The sequence below is a fragment of the Triturus cristatus genome, chromosome 7, assembly GCF_964204655.1.
Source record: "Triturus cristatus chromosome 7, aTriCri1.1, whole genome shotgun sequence".
In the NCBI taxonomy this organism is placed as follows: domain Eukaryota; kingdom Metazoa; phylum Chordata; class Amphibia; order Caudata; family Salamandridae; genus Triturus; species Triturus cristatus.
In genome coordinates this window covers 1,583,396,268-1,583,421,402 of record NC_140590.1, presented here as the reverse complement: position 1 = coordinate 1,583,421,402, position 25,135 = coordinate 1,583,396,268, and the positions used below count along the sequence as shown (strand labels likewise).

Sequence of the window (25,135 nt, the reverse complement as noted above, 5' to 3'; positions counted from 1 at the left end):
CCATGGGCCTTGGGGAGCTCGACTGACTGTGCCCCTGCGACCCACAGCTGGCCAATTTACCTCTGGTGTTTTGTGCAGCCTCTGGTTCAACGCTTGCTGACGGTTTAAAAAAACAGTTCCTCCATTTATTCGCATTGGGCGCCTGACCCAGTGCTTGAAAGCCCCTGCGCCGCTGGTGGTGTATGTTTGGTGCTGCCCTGTGTCTACTCCTGTGCTTGCCTAAACCTCCGAAGCATGAACCAAGTAGCTGTAGGAAAGTGCCCCCCCCACACTTTTGTCTAATGTTGATGCACTTTTTGACCAAGTGTGCCCTGGGTTCCAGCCAACCAGGTACCCAGGGCCCATGTTCTTTCCCTAAACTGTACTGTTGCAAAAGCCAATTGCCAACTTTCTGACCACATGTAAGTCCCTTATAAATGGTACCATAGGTACCAAGGGCACTATGACCAGGGAAGGCTCCTTAGGGCTGCAACTCTTATTGTGCCACCCTTAGAAGCCCTGTACCTTTACACACGCACTGCAGGCTGCGTATTTTCGGGCAGAGCAAAGTGAAGAATCGACATGGCACACATCCCTGTGTATGCAAAAGAAACAATTGATGGACGGAATGCTGGACAATGCAAACATTCACCCCAGTCACAAGGATCTGGGTTTAATCCATCATTCTTTTTTTCACCACACCACCCCAGTTTGAACACAGCCATAGTCAAATTAGTCTTGATCCTGTTCCTTGTGGGAACAGTCCAGCCTGAACTGCCAAGCCAGGTCCTCCCTGGACCAGAAAAAAGCATCCCTGTGTGCCATGCCTACAACCCACTGCCCTGGCAAAGGTAAACCACCCATCTAGCTGGGTACACTATATCAGTGGTGAGGGTACAGGTGCATGAGCCCTGTACCCCTACAATGTCCAAGTCCATTCTTAGACATTGTAAGTGCAGTAATGCCATAAAGAGTATATGGTCTGGGAGATTGTCATTACGAATATTAATAGGGGGTGTACCCATACCAAGGAAGGGACCCATTGATTCCGACCTGTACCTACCTGTAATGCCCCTAAATGTATTTTTTATGGGCAACCCTGAACATTGCCTCCTCATACAAGAGAGATGAAGAAGCTGTGCTGAAAGAAGGAGGACACCAATCCTGTTGTGTCCTGCAGCTAGCAGCACCGCGAAAACCCAGAGGACCTGCCCTGCTTTCTCAAACCAGACTTTGTCCCCCGTGAGCACTGGTTTTGCTCACCCACAAACTCTGGTTCCAGCAAAATCGGAGTCTGGTGGTCTCCCCAGCGATTCAGACCTGGGATCTGGTGATCCCTGACCTACCGCAAGTCTCCAACCGACGCCTGCAGACCCTTTCTGGAGGATCCCCCCGATCGGAGCCGGTAAGAATCTGATGCCAAAAGATACCCCTGCACCAGACATCCCGCGGCCTTGGGTGGCCCAACCGACTGTGTCCCAGCATCCCAAGACATCCCAACTTAACTCTCCCACCGATGGTCGCCTCCAAAAGAGGTACGTCTCTGAGCGTCCATTGAAAACAGAGCACCCGACGCCAAACCTGCACCCGGACGCCCCAGTGCCGCTGTGGGTGCACCTTGTGTGCTACATCGGCTACCCCTTTGCCCTGAGCCTAAGTCCAGGAGCTTTGATCCCACAACCTTGTGGCCTGCTCGTAAGCAGCCGCCGACCAGTGGCCCCCTATTCCCCGTTGGATAACACTGGGCCTTCAGTACCCGTCCGCCCTAGTGCCGCTGAGGGTGCCATGAGACTGCATTCTTGACCCTGGGGGGAACCCTTGTTCTAACCCCAGAAAACCATCTCCCAAACCGAAGTAATTCCTGTTAAACAGATAACATTGTTTTCTCCCATAGGACTGAATTTACTTTCTTGTGAATTGTTCAAAGTATGGAGTTAGTTTGTACGAAACCAATCCAATTGCATTGCATTCAAACTGTATTTTACTGCATTATTCTTGCAAAGTACTATTACACTTACCTGTACCAGGCCAGGCTTGGTTCTAGAAAATAAAATACAATTTAATTATATTTTTATACAAACAAATTGATCCGAGTTCAGTCTTTGAGTGTGTGACATCATTCCTTGCCTGAGTGAGTATAATAAATGTGTATCACTACCCTCTGATAAAGCCTTATTGTTAACTTCGGTTTATATAGCGCCAACTCACCTACAGGTCTCTAGGCGCTCAAGACCGATGACAAACAGCTATGATTCAAAGCGTAAGAGGGGCAGAGAAAAGCCTACAATGCAGCTATTTAAATGGGCCAAAAGCCTCCCTAAATAGAAGCGTTTTTAGCAGCTTCCTAAAACGCAGGAGATTTACTTCTCTCCGAAGCGATTCTGGTAGTTTGTTCCATATATGTGGAGCCAAAACCGAAAAGGATCTCCCTCCTTTGGTTGCTAACTTATATCGAGGGCAGACCAATTGCTGGGAATCAGAAGGCCTAAGAATTTGTTTGGGCTTATAGACCTCCGAACGTTCTTTAATATAGGCGGGGGCTTGCCCATAAATTGCCTTATGGGCCGTGCATAAGCTCTTGAACTCCGCTCTCTGCTCAATAGGGAGCCAATGTAGCTTAAGCAGTAGAGGAGAGGCATGGGTTCTTCTAGGTAGCCTGAAAATTAGTCGTGCCACATCATTCAGGACAACCTTACTGCTCGCCCACACTACCACAAATGGAGAGTAAGGTATTATCTACTTTTACCTCTGCCTACCTTTGGGGATCAACTGGACTCTGCACACTATACCTCGCATTGGTATAGTATATACAGATCAAGCTTCCAACAGTAGCCGCTTTACCTATCTGCAAGCAGCGGGTCTTCAAGCATTCCCAGCCTCCACTGGGTCTGACCTCCAGATTTGACCTTTGCACCCGGCCGCCCCTGTGCACTGGTGGTGCAGTGTGTGTACTTACCGTAACACTGCCCTCTGCTGACCCTGAAACCAGAAGACTGGAATTGTAAGTTGCACACTTACCTGTAAAACACCATTGTTATTTTCCTACATAGGTTAACATTGCAAAGACTGAAAATTGCACTGTGTCCACTTTTAAACTGAAAAGTTTTTATATTTAAAAACGTACTTACCGTTTTGCGAACGTCTGGGCCTTTAAACAAATCCTAAACAAAACTTATTTTTATAAACTTGGTGTAGATCTCCTTTTTTGAGTTGTGTGTCATTGTGTGCACAACAAATGTCTTACACTTCTCTGTATTAGGCCTAAGGCTGCTCGCCAACACTATCACAAATAGAACACTTTGGGTTTGCACCGAGCTCTGCACATTTCTGGGGGGGGATCTCTGGACTCTGTGCACGGTATAACTACTTAGTGGTATACCATATACAGAGCCAGCTTCCTACAATCAGCAACTCAGATTCACCTACCAATGGACTTAGGCTCCAAACCCTGCCTGCCTGCTCCTGTCCGAACAATCGTGACAACCCGACGCATCCTGCAGCTGTGCATCCTCCAAAAGCCTTGGAGGGCCACAAGCACTTTGCAAAGCCGTCAGCATCTCCCTTTAAGTGGATGAACCCCTAACCTGAGGGCACCAACCGCAACATCCAGTTCACCGAATTGCTGACCACAGAGTCCACCGACGCAGGTGCCGCCCAGGAGGTCATCATGCTCCCAGAGGTCTCCCAGAGATCAGATCAGTCCCCCTCAAAGTTTGGAGAGGGTAGGACCCCCAGGAACCTCCCTGCATCAATACCCAGTGTACCACACAACTTGCAGCAACCAACACTTGGTTTAGAGTCCAATCCGGACTCCAACACTGCAAAGACCGACCAACTAATAAGGGACGTCAGCATTGTAGAGGCCAGCACTGAGAGTGGCACAGCTGTCCTGTTTTGTCCCTCATTGCAGGTCCGACCGAGAACCGTGAGGGCCTTTGATGCACGGGCACAACTGACCAAAACCCTCTGCACCCGGGCCGCCTGGCATGGGTCCATGAACACAGACACTGCTCCCAAGACCCTCACAAACTGTACACTCAGCTGGGAGTTACCGGACTTGCCCCCATGTCCCCCTCTGCAGCCGGTTTCTAGATGACACCCCCCCCTACTGCTTACGGTGTAGCGCACATTGCAACCAACCCGTCCAGCCCCTCTGCACCCAGACACTCCAGACAGGTAAACCTGAATGTAATGTACAAGTGATGTCCAATAATAATACATGTATTGCAACAAAAGCATTAAGATTGAGACTTGTCCCTCACACTTAACTAGTTAAAGAAAAGTGATAATTCTACATTAGAGAATCTTTCAGATTATAGTATTGAGCTACTACTATGTTCTAGAATAGGGGCAATCATTATTAACCCATACTGTCAAGTTAATAACTCACAAGAAAACAAATAGGTACACAAAACTCAATATAATTTCGACACAAATTGGACACATACCTTCTGTGTCTGTGCTTTTGATGCTAGCGAGGTGACCAGGTAAATTGCAGCATCTTTGTGCTTCCAGTTAGTCGCCGGGTTCTTGGAATACTCCAGAAGCATAGAACTGACATAACCAGAGAAGATGCCAGTAACCGGCCCTTCAAAAAACTTGCACAACCCCCGCACTAGGTCACAAGCTGCTCTGCGCCTGGTGTCGATATCTGAAAAACAAAATAGAAAATGTTTAGTAAATACCCCCTGCAAATAACTGCAATCCTTTAAGAAGGGGGCTTGGTATTCCTGAGAACCTGCCTTGGGAAAAGTGACCACCAACCACATGGGTGCACTGCAAGTGAATTGATAAACCGGATTCAAAAGTTAAGGTGGAACAGGGGTGACAAATGCAGAATTGCAAATTCTAATTAGTTTACAATGAATACTGAACATAGGTAGGTTATAAAAACACACTGTCTTTTAGATGAGCTAAAGAAGGAAACCATTTCTATGTACGTTCTTAAACACCAGCCTCCAATATGCTAAAATGTTTTCATCCACTAATGTTGTCCATATTTATTCAATATGCCCGACTTGAGCGGCATCCATTCTCTAATGGCCGCCACTTTGGAAGCAAACTAGATTTGACCACTCTGGCAAGCATACAGCGCATGCGCCGCTCGGCCGTGGTTCGGCACGCTCGCGGTATCGGTGGCCCGTATTTTGACACGAAAGCAAATTGCGCCTTTCTTGATGAGCACCAGAGAGAGCGGATCGCCGTCCGCCTACTTTGGTAAGCCAAACTCTACAGTTATACAGAACTGTGCCTTATGATTTAATAACTCTACCAGCCTAACTTAGACTGTCACTTACACACCCGTGACGGCAAAATGATTAGTAATTAATTTACTTACTTACCGCGTTGCAAATTGGTGAGTAGGGTCACTGACCCCAATGTTCAATTTTGAACTTATGTATTATGTTAAACACTACAAGTCTAATCTTAGACTGTCAATGTCACTTACAGACTTGTGATGGTAAGATCAACAATAATTGAATTATTCACTCACCGCGTTAAATTGGTGAGTAGGGTCACTAACCACTGTGCTAAATGAATATCTTATGCTGTACTTTTAGGTGAGGTACCCACCAATAACCATTATAACACAGATGTAATGCCTCTTTTACTGATAGGAGCTACAGTAACCTTGAGTTACTGTGAATACTGCCTGAAGCCATACAGTGGCAAACCTTCACAAGGGTAAGCATTCCCATGAGCACTTAAATCACTTGTACCAATACATACACCATCCCTGGTGTTGATACTCATTCTTACCCCGGTCTTTGTTAGGAACTAATTACCATGGATACTACCGAGAAGTACACTGAATTGTACTAAGAAGATTGATTCCTTCACCTCGGGCACCTAAATAGTGTTGCTAGGTAAGCAAGTCCTCCCCTCTGAGTCACAGCCCACAGATTTAATTTCCTTTTCGCTCATACTAAAACTATGTCCCACTTACGGTCCCCAGAATCCTTTTCCTGAGGAGACACCATCGCGAGAATGTCGAAACGCTGTCGACAACTATAAAGGGAGAGCCCCCAGCGAACTAAAAATTGCTTATGAAAAATTGATTGTATTAGATCTCCAAAGGGCTCCCTTTTAATTACCAATAACCATCGCCTCCCTTCCTTATTAGCACTATGTATATTGCACTGTTTTGGTTATGGTCACTTCACTGGGGTCACAAAGTCGCGTCGAAATGTGGAAATGTAGATAATGTAAATACACAATTGAAAGTATTTTTAGGTCTATGCAAAATAAATTATACTCACTTCGGCTGAAGTGGGTACCGTTAAAATAGTTGTTCTGAGGGTTTCTACAAAATGTTGCTGCAAAAGTGATAGGGCTAATCAAATTATGGTTTGAATTTTCATTTATGCTGTCTGTTTAAATTGTGCAAGATATATTACTCCTTGCAAGAAATTTTATTAATTGGTTCAAATGAGTTCCTTGTGAACATTGTTTCTGCTTAAACACCTTGAGGCAGGAGCAGTGACAACCAGTAGGATGAAGGAAAAAAGGATTGCTGCACTAACACTCAGATAGCCATAAGCGGACATTGCACCGATAACCCCAGAGTTGTTTACACCACTGATTGTTCCAGGAAGAGTTTATTTGCATAGGGAAGAGTGCTCTAATGTCCTTATTGCCTGCCACACTATATGCTTTAGTGTCTACTGAAAGCATGTTCCCTTGTTATCGGTTTGTGCTGAAATGTCATTCATCAGCAGTAAAAACAATGAAAAGTGGATGGACTGAGATGCATAAAAAAGGTATTCGCTTATCTTGCACAGAGAAGATGGGTTAGACCACTAGCTCTACCACAAACTGGTTAGAAGTCATCAAGAAATGGGCCTTCTCACAATTTTTTTTTTTTTTTATAATTTATTTTTTGCAATTTCCTTTTCAACATCTTCTCCTTCACATTTGTTGCATACAATACACAGTTATAAATTGCTCTCCCCTTCTCAAGTACAAAGTTGTTAAGCTGTGTAACCATAAGAGTTTACGTTATTATCCATGCTCCTGTTTCCTGCATCCCGCGGACTCGTAGCATTCATCACACCCTTGTATCTACTTTACTCAGCCCTCCCCAACAACAAAACTACTACCCCTCCCACCCCTACCCCTCCCTCCAGTGTGCTCCCCCAGCAGTTGCCAATCTCAACGTGTCTTGACCTATAGGTGTATGCCTACTATGTGCCTTTACTGTTGCCCGGCCTCTCCCCATGCCACCCTGTGCTCTCCCCTTCTACTGTGCTTCCAGTCCCCGTGTTCCCCCTGTGCTCTCTGCGCCCCGTGGTCTAGTGGTGGGCCGGCTCATCTTCCTGGTCTCCGTCAGATCTGCGCAGCGCTTCAACTAGCGCTTCCCAAGCTCGCGCCACTTCCAACATAGTCTCTTTCTGGTACCTAGGCGCCAGTCGCAGCTTGATCACACTTTCACTTGCAGCCCACTTAAGGAATTCGTGTTTCCACCTCTGCACTCTAGGTCCCTGACTATGCTTCCAATGGCTGGTTCTCTCTTTTAGCTAATATCAGTCCCAGATCTATGAATTTGCTGGTCACCTTATATGGGCCTTCTCACAATGCCAGCTCAAATAATTAGTTGATAAAAGATGAACAGTCAATACAGGAGGCTTAAGTAGAAGTCCAAAGTAGTAAGATGTAAAGAATGTTTTCCTAGTGCATTGGATATCTACCACAAAGGAGGTACCAGACAAAGATAATTTCTTTACAACTAATGGGGTATTGGTACGGGCCTTATTACTACTATGCTTTAGCCAAGCAAACTTCATTGACGGAGCCATTGAATTTGCTACTGACAAAACCAATCTGTTAATCTTTCTTATATCAGTCAAATTGGGGCCATGGAAAGAAGCTAATGTTTGCCTGGATTGTGAATAATGGGTGCAGGGGTGACGGGAGTAGGTTTTGTCTTTTCATGTTAGACAAAAGTAGTTATCAGTGAGACAACGGAGGTACATAAAATATTGAGGTGTGACCAACATTTTAGTTATGCACTATTTAGTCATTCAGCTGTGAATTTAATTTGTCTAAGGCAGAGGTAGACATTTTTCTGAATGGCTGTTTAAACTTTTGGAATGTAATTAAGCTACGAGATTTTTTTCACAACTTCACAAAGCTTCACAAGATGCTCAGAATGAGATTTTGAGTCTTGAACCACGGTATATGGTGGGCAGAGACGAGATGAAGGTTTAAGGGACTGAAAGGTGCTTTCAATTTACTTTGTTTAAGTCTCTCGCAGCAGGGGTCTCTATTATTTCTGGTGGCCTGGAACATCTTCGCATTTGTACTTTATGAATTGGAATTTACAATTAAAATTAAAATTCAAAAACGAGTGATAAAACTGCCTTCCATTATTAACCAGCATGCGAAAATAATGTTTTGTTTACGGTCAAGAGCTTCATAACATTTATGTAACCGACATTACTGATTAGAAGGATTATGACACACAAAGTGAAGGCCAACAATGCATGCCAGTCGAGCCAAGAAAGCTAGATAGGCATGAACTGAACTAGGCCATCTCTAGTTTGTGTATTCTAGCCATTGGTTTCATCGTTGGAATGGAGGGGAACAGTAGGGTACAACAACAAGGTCAAAGATAAAATTTAGGTTAGAAAAATACACCTTTGACCAATTTGTATTTTTTTTGCAAGAGGAATTGGGCAAATAGCTCAAATTCCATTTTGGATAGTTGGTGTGACAGAAAAAGGAAAATACACTTTTACATGACTTCCATACGAATATGTCAACATGATGTTACGGTCTGGTGTACAGGGAAGCAGGCCTCACAACGGATGCATAGTGAATGGACACCTTTCTAACAGATAACCAATATTTGCTGCTTTTGAGACATTTGCCAACTTCCAGCTGCCAATGGTATTGCAGTGCTGCTAGAGAGGGAGTGAAGGCGATTAGCAGCAACGTACTCGATACATAAAAAGGTAAACCTAATCTAATACTACTAGGTAAAGTATATGTAAACACTGCGCTACGAGTTATTATTTAAGTGTGTAAATCACCACATTACCAGATCCTTCCAGATCTCTTCTTATGTACTCTTCAGAATTATCTTCGAAAGCCTCTTCATCGGCAGCTGCAAAAAAAAAAAAAAAAAAAAAAAAAACAAGAAAAAAAACAAACAAATAAAAAGTTTGGAACTCCAGCAAAAGATATTCCAGTAAGTGTGCTATAATTCAACATGCACATCATTTGTCTGACTTGAGCCCAAGGGGGGGGGGAAGAGGAGGGAGAGAGAGAGAGAGAGAAAGAGAGAGAAAGAGAGAGAAAGAGAGAGAAAGAGAGAGAAAGAGAGAGAAAGAGAGAGAAAGAGAGAGAAAGAGAGAGAAAGAGAGAGAAAGAGAGAGAAAGAGAGAGAAAGAGAGAGAAGGAGAGAGAGCAGGAGGCGCAGAGAAAGAGCGCGAGCAGGAGGCAGAGAGAAAGAGCGCGAGCCGGAGGCAGGGAGAGTGAGAGAGCGAGCAAAAGAGAGGGAGTGAGGGAGCAGGAGGCAGAGAGAGGAAAGCAGGAGGCAGAGAGAGGGAGCAGGAGAGAGAGGAAAGCAGGAGGCAGAGAGAGGGAGCAGGAGAGAGAGGAAAGCAGGAGGCAGAGAGAGGAAAGCAGGAGGCAGAGAGGGTGCAGGAGGCAGAATATTATGGGCGTGTGCATGTATATGGGAATGTGTTGTATAATTGTGCTATATATATATATATATATATATATCTATATATATATCTATATATCTATATCTATATATATCTATATCTATATATATCTATATCTATATATATATATATATATATATATATATATATTCACCGTCAGCAAGACCCTGTGTGGCTGAAACGGGTCGGTGTGACTAACAGACTGGGTCTGTTTGTTTAACATAAATATATACTTAAGAATCCGGCGTAATTTTTGTTGCAACATTAATTCAGGCCACGGATTTGGCCTCACGTCGGCACCCGCTGTTGAGCGATATATATATACACATATACATACATACATACATATATACATATATATACACACACACACATATACACACACATAAACACACATTTCCTCCTTCATAAATACACAGCATGCCGTGGACGCAAGTTGGTTGCTTCAAAAGCAGTGTTTTATTTTTTACAGGTCAGACAACCTCTACGCGTGTTGAGAAAAAAATCCCTTGTTCACGAGTATATATACACATACACAATTATACAACACATACCCATATACATGCATACACCCTTAAATAGATTTATTAGACTGGTGGAAATAGCATCAGTGTAGTTAGTTTGGTTTGAGTTTGAGGAAATGCATGTTTTATTGTAATAACGTTTGCGCAGTTTGCCAAATCTGCTCAAAACCTTCCAAACAAAAGGTTGATTCACTTTGGATCCTCCAATGAAAGGTTTGCGTTTATCTATTAAGCAAGGGCGACGAATAAAGGCATGTCCCAAAAGTCTATTTCTATTTTAATTCCCATAGAAATAATTGATCAATGATACTGAAAAAACAGCTGAACGGAATTATACAAAATTAGCAGAGTTGGAACTTTACTGTTATACTGTTGGTGTTCGTCCATTCAGTAGTTTGCATTTAAAGATGTGCTCGGGTTGGGCATGAAGTGTTTAAATTTTAGAGATATCCTGACAATTAGAAAGCTGTAGTGGTCCTTCATGAATTTGTGCGAAATTTTGCAGCTGCCTAGCATGTTTCGCTTATTCTTCTTAGTTTTAACATTGTTCAGATTTGTGAAGTGAGGGCACTTTTAGTGGAGAGGGATCAAATGTGTCAATCTGCTGACAACTACTGCATTATTTGATAAACTCACATGAAATTTGGCAGATTTAGCAGGTTTTAATCTTCTGTGGGTATGGAGAGTTTTATGCTAATCCATTGGGGGAGGGGCGTTTACAGAAAGTAGGCACTGCTGCTTTTTTAACACCACTTTTCTACCGTAGAAACCTTTGATCACTGCTACAGCGATAAAACACAAAGTGGATTATCTTGGAATCTTTACAAAGAAATGTGCTGATGCTTGGCGTAAAATCACTGAGTAATTTTCAACCAATTAGCATTACAATAGTCAGTGGGCTTAAAAGGGTAAAACAATGAAGATAGCTGAAGCTTTGGTATGTAGACCGCTCTTGAAAGCAGGATTGCAGACCATCCATGGATCTAGGTTTAAATATAAAAGCCCCCATTGGATGAAGAAGCTTTTAGCTCCTGTTGTCCATTTCGAGTATCAAAGCCTGGTCTGAAAATCTGTTAAATCAGGGAAACAAGCCAGGCTTCATGACAAGCCCTACTGCAAACTCCAGCTATGCACATCGGGGGCCGCCTAACAAACGATTGGTGCATAAAAACATGTATGACAAACGCTATTTAACTGTGACCCTCCTTGATTGATATGTATGAAACTAAACATATCAAGAGTAAGCTGAACTTCAGGTCCAGCCAAAGTTCACTCAGACCTAGGTCAAGGCACCAAAGCGGATACCATATGTAATACCTAAAGAACAATTCAGCTGCTATGACAACAGCTGCCAGAATTCCAGGGGCACATGTTGCAACATCTGGTTTAAGCGGTTACTTACAAGCCACGTGAGCTAATTATTGAACATTTAATTTCAAATGGATTTATGATAATTGGGGTGGTTAGCCCCTTTTGAGGGGTCTCCGAATGGATCACCCTGGCCAGGAGGTCTCTTACACAATAATTCAGCACCAAATTCACTTATCGCTGTTCCATCAGATTCCACATCCAGAACCCACAAAATATATGAACAGAGAGGCATTAAAACATTTACAATTTTTTGTTGTTGCAATTAAGGTTTGAGAAAAGGGCAGGTAGTGGTCTCTTGAACAAGACTGCGTGTCATGGAGGCATATGATGTACAACTGGTGAGATTAATCTGGATTGCTGAACAGCAAAACGTAAGCAACTAATTCAAAATAATAAAAACAATGTAGGAAATAAACTAATCTCAACACATAAAATACTTGGTTGATTTTACTATCAATCTGTTATACACACTGATTAGTCAGCCTAGTAATTCTTACAAGACAAGTTTTTAAGAACCTGCATTTTGATCGGTTACCTCGGAATTCCATGTTGGGCACAATTACTTTTTCGCAGATACTCGTCAAAGTATTAGGATCTTCAAACAAGTGCTTATAATGAGGTCTTTCGCAGACAGACGCCAAGAACTGAATCGCATTGCTAACCAACTGGGAAAAAAGACAAATATTCATGAAAGGGTTTACAACGTGCATTCATAATGGTCAATCAGAAGTCTCTTCACTACAGGGCAGGCACAATAAATAAAAATGGCTCACTACTTAAAACGTCCTCATGAATTTGATGATAGAAAATGATTTATCTTGCAATACAACTCAAGCACTCAGTCTTCGAAACATTTAATGAATAACTAAAGTTATAACAATATTTTTAAGACTGCATGACCAGGAAAACCTTTCAAAAGACACATCCCAACCAATTAAAAATTTGCAAAACAAAATTAATAAGACCATCTTTCAGCTGTTACACCCCCGCAAAACTTGAAATAAAGTTCCTGCCTAAAGTGGCCTTACCAAATCTAACATGCTCTTCCTAATTCGGTGAATGTACAAGTAAAAAATCTGCTCTACTGGCTTTCACACATGCTTTTTGCTAGGTCTCGCATACTAGACAGAGCATGTGCTGTCTTTTGCAATACATATGGCCTGCTTACAATGGGCTTAGGGTAAGCACACAGCTTATCCACTGGTTGGCTTCATTGGCACTCATTTGCTTGCTTATTAGTCAGCTTGAGTGGGCAATACATCCTCTCTTCATGTGGTTGTCCCTCCCCTGGAGCATGGACCCATTACTTGTGTCCTTCCACTGCTCACTTTTCAGGCACTTTATCTTTGTTTAAACATTGCAGTTCACAAAAGTGCATATGCTTTCCAGATGTCTCCTTCCTGTGCTCCCTCCCACCTCTGCTACACATGTTGCTCTTTATCTGCCTGTATACTTCTCTCCATTCCAAGTGATTTCCACGCCTGTGTGTGCTTCTCCCCTCTGGTTGCTTTCGCACTCTGCTTCTCTCCATAGCTTCACACTGCACTATCATTATTATGTTTTCCCATTTCACTTTCCTCTCTGCTTGCTATCATACTGTGGCCCTTTTTTCGCTCTCCCAGCACATCACATCCTTTGTTACTTCTCCCACACAGGTTAGTTCCCTCTGTATTCAAACACCACCTTCATGTTGCTTCTGCTCAACCATGCAACATTTTGTTTGATGCTCTTACTTGGTTCAGTAAACAAAAAAGAAAATGCCTGCATCATTCGGTTGACATTCATGCTTGACGTGCAAGCCTACAAAATGAATTCTCTTTTTTAAACATTCTACACCGCATGGGTCATACCGTACATGATGGCTAAAACCACTGTCAAAGCAAATAGGTCCTGAAGGTAAACAGCAATCGAATTTGCTAATGCTTATTAAAAGGTAGAGGGATTTCTAGGTCAAAAAGTAGCACATTATGGTTGCATGAACTGAAATGTCAAGGAATGAACCGCTTCAACCAATTAAATAGGAGGGGTTTCAAGAGTAGGTGTGGCCAGGAAATGCTGTAGACTGTGTACAACCAGGAAGTGCAACTCAGACTGTACAGCTTAAAAAAAGAGAAAAGTATTTTAGTGCAGATGATGCCATGGCAGTCTACCTAGTCAAATGAAAGGCATAAAATAGCAAGGTCCTTCATAGTGCTCTGAATTTAAATATTGGTAAATGTTGAAAGAATTATGGAGCACCGAGAGAACAGCTGGTGTTGGATACAGGAAGCAACCTCAGGGGTGGATATGTGATCTGAGGGGAAAAAACTCCTAATTCATTAGGAGTCATTCCACAGCACTATTCAGAAATGGCACTGAAAATAAAAGATACGATGCAGTGATCATCAATTAAAAGCAAGGGTAAATCAGAGAGCCATGTGCCCACTGCTCCTGTCAAGTGCCTGCTGCTGTGTTACTAGAGATCAGTGAGCACAGCATCTGATTTTACCTAACCTCATGATTGTCAAGTAGAGCCTTAGACCATAGCCTGAGCACAGTCTTCCAGGGTCCAGAATACACCACACAGGACCTTGCACTGCCACTGAGTTGACAGTGTATGCAGTACCTTTGGGCATGTCCAGCACCCCTGAAGCTGCAGTCTGTGGCCATAGGCTGAGCCAAGCTGGCTACAAAGACGGCACATGCCACATCCAGCACCCAGTCTTCCCTTCTCAGGAATCTCTGTAATCAGACTTCAGTCCAGACAATTAGCAGTAGTTCACAATCCTACTTATCACTGAAGATTTGGGATGGTGAAACATACCCCACGTGAAATTATTTAGTTAGCAATCATTGACTGGTTACAGATACTCTAAAATCCAATGTTATTTTACCATTAGTACTGCCTTCACCTAAGAGAATAAGACATGGTGGTTGTACCTTTTCAATGCTTGAAGCTATCAGAAAGATCAGGTACTCTGTCAATTTTTTAAGACCATGCTAGTCCCACAGGACATTAAGGCTGGAAACATTTCAACCCCCTCTGTGATGTCCTTAAGTACCATACAGAAAAAGAACTCGCCCCGTGAGTTTTTCCTTGGACACTGGCTTTAAAAACAGTTTGGCTAATCGTAGAAAACGCTATGTATGCAATCCAACTGATCGTGAACAACTTTTGATGTTCTCGAACACAAAACAGAAGAAAATAAAAAATGGCTTAAGCCATTAGGATTCATTTTAAATCAGGAAATAAGTGCACTTTAGCGAGCTTTTTTATGAAATAAACTGTTGAAATCTCTCTCTCTCTCAATACATCATTCAAGTTAATAACTTCTTAAAGACTGAATGGAAATGACAGCATATTTTGAACAAAAAAAAAAAAACACCCCCACAGAAGCAAATTATCTCTGTATTCATGTATTCATTTAAAATTAAGACATATTTTGCCTTGTCCTCCTTTCATCATCTTGGCAAATCTGCACAATGCTTTCATGGTCAGACAAAAGGAGATCAAATGTTTATTTTCAAGGCTATTTACAAAACAGAAAATGCCTACAGAAACAGACAGACCATTGCTGCTCCTTCCCAATCAATGTATCAAGTTATTACAAGCCTTTTTCTTTACCCCGGTAGAATATCTAACTCTGAAAAAGAAAAAAGACCCCGAGTTGCCGCAAGGCATGCCACTTTCCATGTTGAGTAGCTGGAGGTCCTGAGCAGCAACTTGTGTGAATACAGAAATTGTTAGCTAAAACCTTAAGCAGCTTGGATTTGGTAAAAACTCTGCCAAAAATGACCCTCCAGATTAAAAAAAAAAAAAAAGAAGGTGGGGGTTAATAATTATGGAAACAACTATGCTTCTTTGGGCACAATGCTACGGTTTGATTGTTGATTCAATTACTAAGTTTAAAAATATGCACTTACCAAATCATACTTGACCTCTTGACCTGTGGTAACTAACAAATTCCAGATTGCTGTAACAAAACGAGGCAAAAATGGCTGGAACTCTTCATCATACTTTTGAGCATAGAGTGCTGCATTATCACAAATCTGAGATTTCAAGAGCTCCAACAAACCAGCTTCTTCATCATCCTAGGTTTAAACAAAGAAAGAAGCTCATGAAAAGTTTAAACTTTAGATCTTCAGCCAGACATAAAACTGCAGGCAACAAGGAAAAAGAGGAACTGTGTGGATTTTAGGGTTGGTAGTTGAAAGGACTGTAGGTACGAAGCAAAAGAATGCTGCACTGAGAAAATGCCTCTTTTCACATTTCTTCTGAATTTTATTGCCAATGTGCAGCCCAAAAGCCAAGTGTATGCATTCTGACCCCTAAAACATGTTGAAACTGGCTAGCCACAGGTTGGCATTTTTAACTCTTATAAGGTCACTGTATATGGTGTAGAACCTGCACCCATGGCACAGAAAGTGAAAAGTAACCTGTGGACTGCAGCACTTATGCCATCCACTAGTGCGACGAGGAAAACCGCTTCAGATCTACCATTGTAGCCGGACTGCTGCAGTTTAATCTCTTAAAATAACCCTTTTTGACAGGTAAAAACATCCCTTTCAAATATTAGTAAGTTACCCCCAAAGTACGCCTTCTAGTCCAGAAGGTAGGCTGCACGGTATTTAAAATTGAGACATGCATACAATTAATACAATTAATGTTGCCATGTTCCTACAGTGTAGGAAGCTTGCTCTGTATATGGCATACCACTAGCTGGTTATATCGTCCCCAGAGTCCAGAGATTCCCCCAGAAGTGTACAGGGCTCAATGCAACCCAAAGTGCTCTATTTGGGGTAGGTCGGGGGGAGCAGCCTTTGATAATAGAGGAGTGCAAGACATTTGTTATGCACACAGTGACCAATTAAATTACACAACTCAAAGGACATTCACACAATTTAGGAAAAATAAGCGATTTTCAAGATTTATTTTAAGACCAAGATGTTCGCAAAAAAGGTAAGTACGTTTTTCAGGAAAAATACTTAATACTTGAAAAAGTGGACAAGCTTTGCAATGTTAACCTATGGAGGAAAACAAGAATGCAGTTTTTCAGGTAAGTACATGACTTACAGTTCCAGTCTTTGGGGCTTCAGGTCAACACCAGGCAAGGTTCAGATTGGCCCCAAAACTGCAATACCAGCGGCACAGGGGAGGCTGGGTGCTGAGGTCAGATTTGGGGTCAGTGCCCAATGTTAACCAAAGGAGACCTGGGGTTCTCAAACATGTGCTGCTGACAGGTGAGTAAAGCGGTGTCAGGGGTAGATCTCCTAGGGTCACGGCAAGTAAAAGGGGCTCCACAAGGCAGTACCAAACTTACACCCTCAGCAGCACAGGGGCGGCCAGGTGCAGAGTGCCAACACAGCGTCGGGTACCCAATGCAATTCAATAAAGGAGATTGAGGTTGAAGAAAGGCTGCAGGCTCAGGCCAGGAGGCCGAACGAAGAAAACCCACAGCTGTCTAGGTAAGTAGAGATGCTATGGGACATAGGGACACCGGCACTTAATTGGTTTCCAGTGCTCGGCACCGGCACCTAATTGTTAACACCACACTTAGGGCAGTCTGCCACAGACTGGGACTGAAGAGTGTCCCCTAGGGACCCTCTTCAGTCCCAATCTGTGAGCAGTATAACAGTTGTTTAGGAAAACAATATACATAAAAAAAATTGCTATTACCTGCCTCCCCAGCCATTCCTTTAGCTTTCGGGATCTGGAATAATCTGAACTGTCGCATTCACATGCGAGAGAGATGGTTAGTAGTTGTTTTGGCAGCAATGACAAGGACTATGGGTGGTGCAATCTGCAGTGGCCTCCTGGTCAGAGCCCTGGCACTTAATATTTTACAAATCAAGCACTGACTGTTGGGCCATTTGGACTCAGGCCGTGGGCGTCTGGTACAGAGGTGGATCCCGAGGCGAGTTCACGATTCTTCAGGGCATAGTTCTTTACTTTGTAGATTGTTTCTTGTGGACAGATGCGCTGTCCACGGGCGATTTAGAGTCTTAATCGAAGGTAGGCAGTCCTCCTAGAGATTTGGATGTCGTTGGGCTTGCAGGATGTGTCGTCTTTTTGCAGCAGAGGCAAAGGGCAGCAGACCGGCCAGCAGGGCTGGCTTAGAGTCAGCCACTGGTCCTTTTCTCGTGCTGATGTGACTTCAGTGTACGGGCTTCTTAGGTCGTCAGAAATCTGATTTCAGGGTCTGGGGGAGACACCTAAAGATTTAAGGGCGTTACAGGGGAGTAACAGGTAGGGGCCAATGGGTTCCTTACCTTGGGTGTCTACACCCATTATGGAACCCTCCTATGGGAGGCGGGCATAGCCCTAGACCTGATTGGATAAGTCCAATCATCATCAAAATGGTGGGCACTGAAAAATTTACTTCACTTGGCCTCCTGCATCAGAGTTGTGAAGTTGGAGAAGGGGGGGCACACTTCCTATTCTGCCTAACTTTCCTGTCGGTTCTCCCACCAAAAGTGGGGTTTGAACCTGTGGCTGCCAACGGCTACTAACAGCAGAGCCTGGGGTTGCATTACAAAGAAAGCTTCCCTCTCGAGCACAGTGCTCATCCTGGGGGAGGAGGTGTGACACTTCTGCCAAGGATGTGCTGTGTTTCGGGCTTCAGAGAGCAGAAGGCCTAGATCCAGGGTTCCAGAAACATGTCTGGTGGTGGCAGGCTGCCTAAAGCCAGTCATAGACCACACCAGGGTTGTTAGGTTTTCAGAGGGCACCTTTGAGGTGCACTCTGGGTACAGGTTTCAATAAATCAACAATGGCATCAGTGTGGATTTAAGAGGAGGAGTTTGGTATGAAACACTCCTGGTTTCAATAAAGCCATCATGGTGCTGGAGAACTCGAGTCGGCGAGTTTCCAGCCCATGTACTCTCTATGGCTTCAGTGGCCATAATAATATTAAGAATAGACAAATATTGGAGGGGCATATCTACTCATGCAGATATTCCCACACCGGAGATATAGTGCACCCTGACTTAGGGATTGTAAGGCCAGCTAGAATGACTTACCTATACCTTAGGCAGTGCTGCTTGGCATGGCACACAGGCAATGTGCCATGATGAATGTCGTTTTTCTCTCCACCAAGACATGATGGCTGGAGTGGTAGTTTGCAGGACCTTGGTGAGGGGTCCCTAGGGGACCCTCTTCAATCCCCAATGCCCTAGGTACCAGGTACCATTTACTAGGGACTTACAGGGGTTTCTAAGGTGCCAATAGTGGTACAGTTTTAGGGAAGGAGCTCTGGCACAGGATACCACATTGTTTCCAGGCAAAAAGTGTGGGGGGGGGGGCTAACCATGTCAAAAGAGGCACTTTCTCATACTAGGGAGGGGGTGTTACAGCATCTTCCCAGACAGGCTGTTCTGGGTCTCCTGAGAGCAAAGGCTATTACCCTGGGAGGTCAGAACTGTGACTTGGGTGGCAGCCTGGCAGTAAACGGTCAGCAAGCACACCGGAGGCTGATAGGTTTTCAGGGGACACCTCAGATGCCCTCTGGGTGCATGTATTAGCAAATCCAACACTGTAATCAGTGTGGGTTTATCACTACGAGATGTTTGATATTAAACATCCCTATCTTCAGTGAAGTCGTCATGTAGCTGGGAAACGCATTTTCACCAGTGTCCAGCACAGGTTTTAAAATGGCTTCCCTGGTCACTTGTACTGGCAGTAACCGGACTGACAAGCACCGGGGCATATCTGCTAATGCAGGTATGCCCTCACATGTAATTTTCTGCACTCTGACTTAGGGCTGTCAGGCCTGCTGTAGAGGTGACTTACAATTATCACATGCAATGTTAGGGAACATGGCACACAGGGATGTGTGACATGTCGCTTTTTAAACTTTTGTCTGCACTAAGACGCAGCCTGCGATAGCAGTCCTGCCTGTGCTTGGTGAGGGGTCTCTTACAGTGGAACAATTCGTGCTGCTGCCCATAGGAGCCCTCTTTAGTACCTCCAGCCCTGGGTACAGTTTACCTGGGACTTACAGAGGGTGCTCAGGGTTTTGCTAATTAGGGGGAACAATTGTACAGTTTAGGGAAAGAGCCCTGGAACAGGGGACCTGGTTAGCAGGAACCCAGAGCACTTCCAGTCGAAAACACTTCAGTTACCAGGCAAAAAGTGGGTGTGGCCATGTCAAAAATGGCCAGTTTCCTACAGGGGATAGGCATGAAATACAATTCTTACAAAATAAGACTTGACATTCAAAAAGAAGAGGTAGAGGAAATGGAAATCAAGGGACGGAAAAAAAAAAAGAGAAGTGAAACGGGAAAAAGGAAGAGAAAGATAAGCTTCAAATCAGTGAAATACTAGGATAACAAGCATTGGCATAGCCAATAGGTCTCGCCTTTGGGACCTTATAAGTGTTTAGCCATGCAACAGTTGATGTTGTTGCACCAAGGATATTGTGCTGCATAACTAAAAACTTACAAGGTCCCAAAAGCGACAGACAGACAGACAGACAGATAGATGGGAAACATCCTGGCGCTGACGAAGGCCGGTACAGGCCGAAATGCATTCGTTTAAGAAATAGAATAAAAGAGGCTTCTAATGTTCCCCGGTGTGGCCTTTGGCCTTTCTTTTGGGAGGAGTATTGTGGAGATGTTAAACGCGGGGTTCACATCTGGGTCTCGAGGGGTGGGCATCCTGGTGAAGAACTCCTTCCCCTTCACGATCGAGGCATCATGGACCGATGTCCGTGGCAGGTATGTTGGGGTTTCGGGCCAGTGGGAAGGGGGAACGGCGACATTCATCTCTGTATATGTCCCGCCCGGTCTGCAGGCGGATACCTTTAAAGATCTGGGCTCCATCTTTCTAACATTCCCGTTGGGTGTCCTAGTAATGGGGGGGGGGGGGGGGGGGGAGACTTCAACGTGGTGGTGGCCGGGGAGGTAGACAGGCACCCGCCGCGAGGCTTGCAGCCCTCTCAGAAGTGGCTGTCCGGCTTTCTGGAAACAATGGGGATGGTGGATGGGTGGCGTGCCCTCATCCCCAACGGGACACACTATACACACGTATCAAGCGTGCATCCTAGTCTGTCACACATTGATTACATCCTAGTTCCAGCATCACAGGCCCATACCATTCAAGAGATCCGTCCCTGGGGGCGAGGTATCTCTGATCACTCCCCCGTGTGGCTTCAAATGAGAATGGGTAGCTTCGCAGCTGGCAAGATAGCCCCAATAAACCCATGGTATCTGACTGATCCAACAAAACAGTCATCAGGGGCGAGTTGGTCTCGGCCATAGCTGGGAAGAAGAGAGATGGGCAGGCCGAGTTGGTACGAGCAGAGGAAGAGGTGCTGAGGTCAGAGGAAGAGATAGCTCAGGGAGTGACCACAGATGGCCTACACCGGTTGAAGTTGAGGCAGGAAGAGTTGAATAGTATTGCTAAAAGTAGGGCACAGGCGCAGTGTGGCAGGATCCAGAGCAGGGTGTACGAACTGGGGGACAAGGCTGGGAAGCTGATGGTGGCTGGACAGGAGGGAATGGGCCTCGCGTCTTGTGCCCGAGCTACTATTACCGCACGATCTATAGCGCCTCCGGGACGTGTTCGGAAGAGGACAACAGTGAAATGATGGAAAACGTAAAGCTCCCCATCATCTCGGATGAAAACAGGGCATATACGGAGTCCCCATTGACGGATGAGGAGGTGGCGCAGGCGATCCGAGATGTGCGCTCCGGGAAGGCCACGGGTCCTAACGGTATCCCGGTTGAACTATACAAGTTGGCAGCGAATAAACTCGCCCCACACGTCCGTGCAATGTTTGAGGACAGTAGAAATAAGGGAACGCTTCCGTACGATCAGCGGGTCGCCAATATCGTCGTCATACAAAAAGAGGGTAAACCTGAAACACACCGCGGATCCTACAGGCCTATATCACTCCTGAATGCGGAGCCTAAAATTCTGGCAAAGCTGTTTGCCACGAGATTAAGGAAGGTGATAACTACTCTTGTACACCCGGATCAATCGGGCTTTATGCCACATCGCAATACGGACCTTAACTTGCGCAGTCTTCACGGGGTGCTGAGTAGAGCGTCGACAATATAGGAAGCGGCGGCCCTGGTCTCGATGGATGCCACCATGGCATTTGACATGGTTGAGTGGCCTTATTTATTTGCAGTATTGAGGAAATTCGGGTTTGGACCGGTGTTCCTGAGCTGGATCCGTCTCTTATATTCTGATCCGATGGCCCGGGTAGTAGTGAATAACCGGAAGTCCAAGGATTTCCAGCTGAGCAGAGGCACGCGTCAGGGTTGCCCCATGTCGCCGCTTCTTTTTGCACTGGCACTCGAACCGCTGGCAGCTTGGGTTCGGCAAGACCAATCTATTCGGGGGTTGCGGTGGACCAATGACTGAGAGGACAAGATCTCCCTGTACGCGGACGATGTTCTGCTTTACGTTGCCACTCCTAAGGCGTCACTGATCTGCTTATTGGACGTCCTAGCTATATTTGGTAGATACTCCGGATACACAGTTAATTGGTCTAAGTCTGGAATTTATGTGCTGGCAGGCGATACCGCGATACCGCCGGGTTGCCCAATAACAATCGCCACCGACGGCTTCCGATATCTCGGGATTTATTTGTCCCTGGATCCGAGGCAGCGCTTTGCTTGTAATCTGGACCCACCCTTCCAGCGACTCAAAGCAGATGTTGCACGTTGGAGGTCCCTTCCTCTTTCTATGCTGGGGAGGGCGGTCCTCTTTAAAATGATGGCACTTCCGCGTTTCTTGTACGTGCTCCATAACACGATGGATCCGGTCCCGGGGTCCTACTTTAAAGAAGTTGAGAGCCTCCAGAGGAAACTTCTTTGGGATGGCAGACCCCGGATTGCCTTCACCAAATTGACCCTGAACTGGTACGATGGGGGGGGGGATTAGTTTCCCTGACATCAGGAAATACTATTGGGCTGCCCAACTGGCTGCGATTAACCACGGGATGTACTGCAACCCGGACGATCCCGGTTACGCCATGGATAGGTGGCTGCTCCCGGGGGGGTAGACTATACTAGGGCGCTGTATGCCAGGCCAGGTAGATTCCCGTTAACCGTCCCTACTGTGCATGCAGTTCAAATATGGCATGCGGCCAATAAACACTTGGGATGGGATGGTAAACTGACGTTAGCTACGCCTCTATGGAAGTCCGAAAAATTAGGGAGCCTTTGGATAGGTGGGATCTTATAGGGATCGCACAGATCAAAGACATGTGGGGATAGGGCACAGTTCTGCCGTTAGCTACCCTCAAGGAGCAATATGACATGGCGGACGCCGAGCGCTTCCGGTAACTACAGGTCCGGCATGCGTTATTAGCGCGGATCCCAGGGGGCGAGTCGCTGCCAGAAGCCTCACCATTGGAGGCCAGGGTGTTGGATGGGCATATCCCTGAGAAAACCATTTCCCTTATTTATAAGAAATTGATTAACAATATGGAAGATCCGCTGGTGCGCCTTAAGGGGAGGTGGAATAGTGAAGGCCTCGAACTGGACTATGAAGACTGGCAGGAGGCAGTCTCCTCCCCTAGGGTGGTAGCAACTCAGGCCCGGCTTAGGCTGGTACAGCTCAATATTTTGCATATGACATATGTAACGGGTCCCGGGCTGGTTCACATGGGGCGGGCGGAGAGTGTAGGCGGGGGTGCGGAGAACCGGGGACTTTCTTCCATGTCCTCTGGGGCTGTCAGCAGATAGAAACGTATTGGGGAGGCATACACCGAATTATGCTGGCCGTGCTGGGGGTTGATATCCACCCAGAGGCACGTAGGTGCCTGCTCAATGTCTGGGAGCCTACTGACCTCAAGGCATGTACTAAACAGTGGGCTACGCTGGCGTTCATGATAGCGAAGAGAAACATCGCGCAATTGTGGGGCGCGGCACAGCCACCCGGTCTGGGGAAGCGGAAGGAAGACTTAGATTGGTGCATGTGGAGGGAAAAGTCGGTGTTTGTAGCCAGGGGTTGCCCCAGAAAGTGGAATAAGGTATGGGGAGCTTGGAACCACTATAGAGGTGATGTGTGTCCCCCCCACCGAGCAGACTAACTGCTGATGAGGCTCATGTAACCCCCTAACCGCTATGAAACACTGTTTGAAACATGTATTGAGATGTGTAATCTGTGACCGATTGTAACCGATGACGTCTGCCAATGAATATTTGCTGTATGACTGTCAAATTGGTTTAATAAAAAGAATTTTAAAAAAACAAAAAAAAAACAGAAAGGTTCAACGCAGTCCAGAAGTGGGAAAAGAATGCTGCCTCTGGCTGGAATACTATTACAGATGAGATCGATTACGGGCCTCAGCGGCGACGGATTAAAAGCAAGCCAGAATGCTTCACGCAGTGTCCTTTTGTGGGGACAAACGAGGCAGATCCTACGGAATGACGGGGGAGCAAGCGTGAAATGAAAACAAACTGATCGCGATCGCTGGCTGTAAGGGTGCCCGCGAGCGATGCAGCAATACGGAAAGGCGCTGGGAATCAAAAACTATAGCTCACAAAACAACATAGAATGCCGGGTTGAAGGAAGAAACACAAAAGGCAAGGGCGGAAGCAACACTGAAGGTGGGTAGGATGGAAGTAGCATGGAGGGTGGGTACAAGGAAGCAACACGGAAAGGGGGGTCAATGAATAGCATCAGGGAGGATGAGGAACACAGATCGCAACACAGGGGGCAAGAGAGGAAGCAACCCAACACAGAGGGCAGGAGCGGAAGCAACACAACACAGGGGGCAGGAGGGGAAGCAACAACACAGGGGGCAGGAGGGGAAGCAACAACACAGGGGGCAGGAGGGGAAGCAACCCAACACAGGGGGCAGGAGGGGAAGCAACCCAACACAGGGAGCAAGAGCGGAAGCAACACAACACAGGGAGCAAGAGCGGAAGCAACAACACAGGGAGCGAAAGCAACAACACAGGGAGCGAAAGCGCAAGCAACAAAAAACAGGGCGCAAGAGCAGAAGCAACACATCATAGGGGGCAAGAGCGGAAGCAACACATCATTGGGGGCAAGAGCGGAAGCAACACATCATTGGGGGCAAGAGCGGAAGCAACACAGAGCGGAGAGATGTATACAAAATGGGCAGCATGGAGAGAAAAGTAGTACACAGGCAAGAGCAGGGCGACAAAACAAAGAAGGGGCATTAACACACATGGGTGAGTGCAAGAAATTGGGGGTGGGAGAAAAGTACACAGATGAGCCGGTGTGAACTAACAATCGGAATGAAAGAACCAGCGGAGACTTGTACAGTGTAGTTGCGGGTCTCTCAGTGGTTCTGGAGCTTCCTTGGAGCTAGGAGCGGTCTGCATGGTCTCTGGCGGCACAACCTCTAGGTGAGAGCAGCCTCTGTTGCCTTGGTAGTGGCCTCCTGCACTGGATTGTGGTGAGCCTCGAGCCCTCCCGCGTGCAGGAGCTCTCGACTCAAGCTACCGCCAATGTTGTTCTCAAGGCGCCTTGTATGGAGAGTAGGATATTGGCTGGGGGAGGTGGCCTTGGTTAAGGTAAAAATAGAATGGCTGCCATAAGGAGAATCTGCCGTAAATCGTGACCTAAGTAGCTGTAGCCAAGGCGTGGAACGGGAGAGCAAGCGCCACTACCATTGTTAAAGTTAA

At 45.6% G+C, this 25,135-nt stretch overlaps 1 protein-coding gene across 2 annotated transcripts in view; it reads right to left on the bottom strand.

Moving 5' to 3' along the window:
- Window positions 1-25,135, bottom strand: part of CSE1L (chromosome segregation 1 like) — a 458,899-nt gene that overhangs the window by 308,870 nt on the left and 124,894 nt on the right. For both annotated transcript variants that reach the window (XM_085619429.1, XM_085619430.1), the window contains exons 9-12: window positions 15,449-15,616; window positions 12,081-12,210; window positions 9,020-9,085; window positions 4,428-4,630 (exon numbers count right to left, since the gene is read on the bottom strand). In XM_085619429.1, the coding sequence (XP_085475555.1) occupies window positions 4,428-4,630; window positions 9,020-9,085; window positions 12,081-12,210; window positions 15,449-15,616 (567 nt within the window). The remainder of the gene's footprint in view (window positions 1-4,427; window positions 4,631-9,019; window positions 9,086-12,080; window positions 12,211-15,448; window positions 15,617-25,135) is intronic.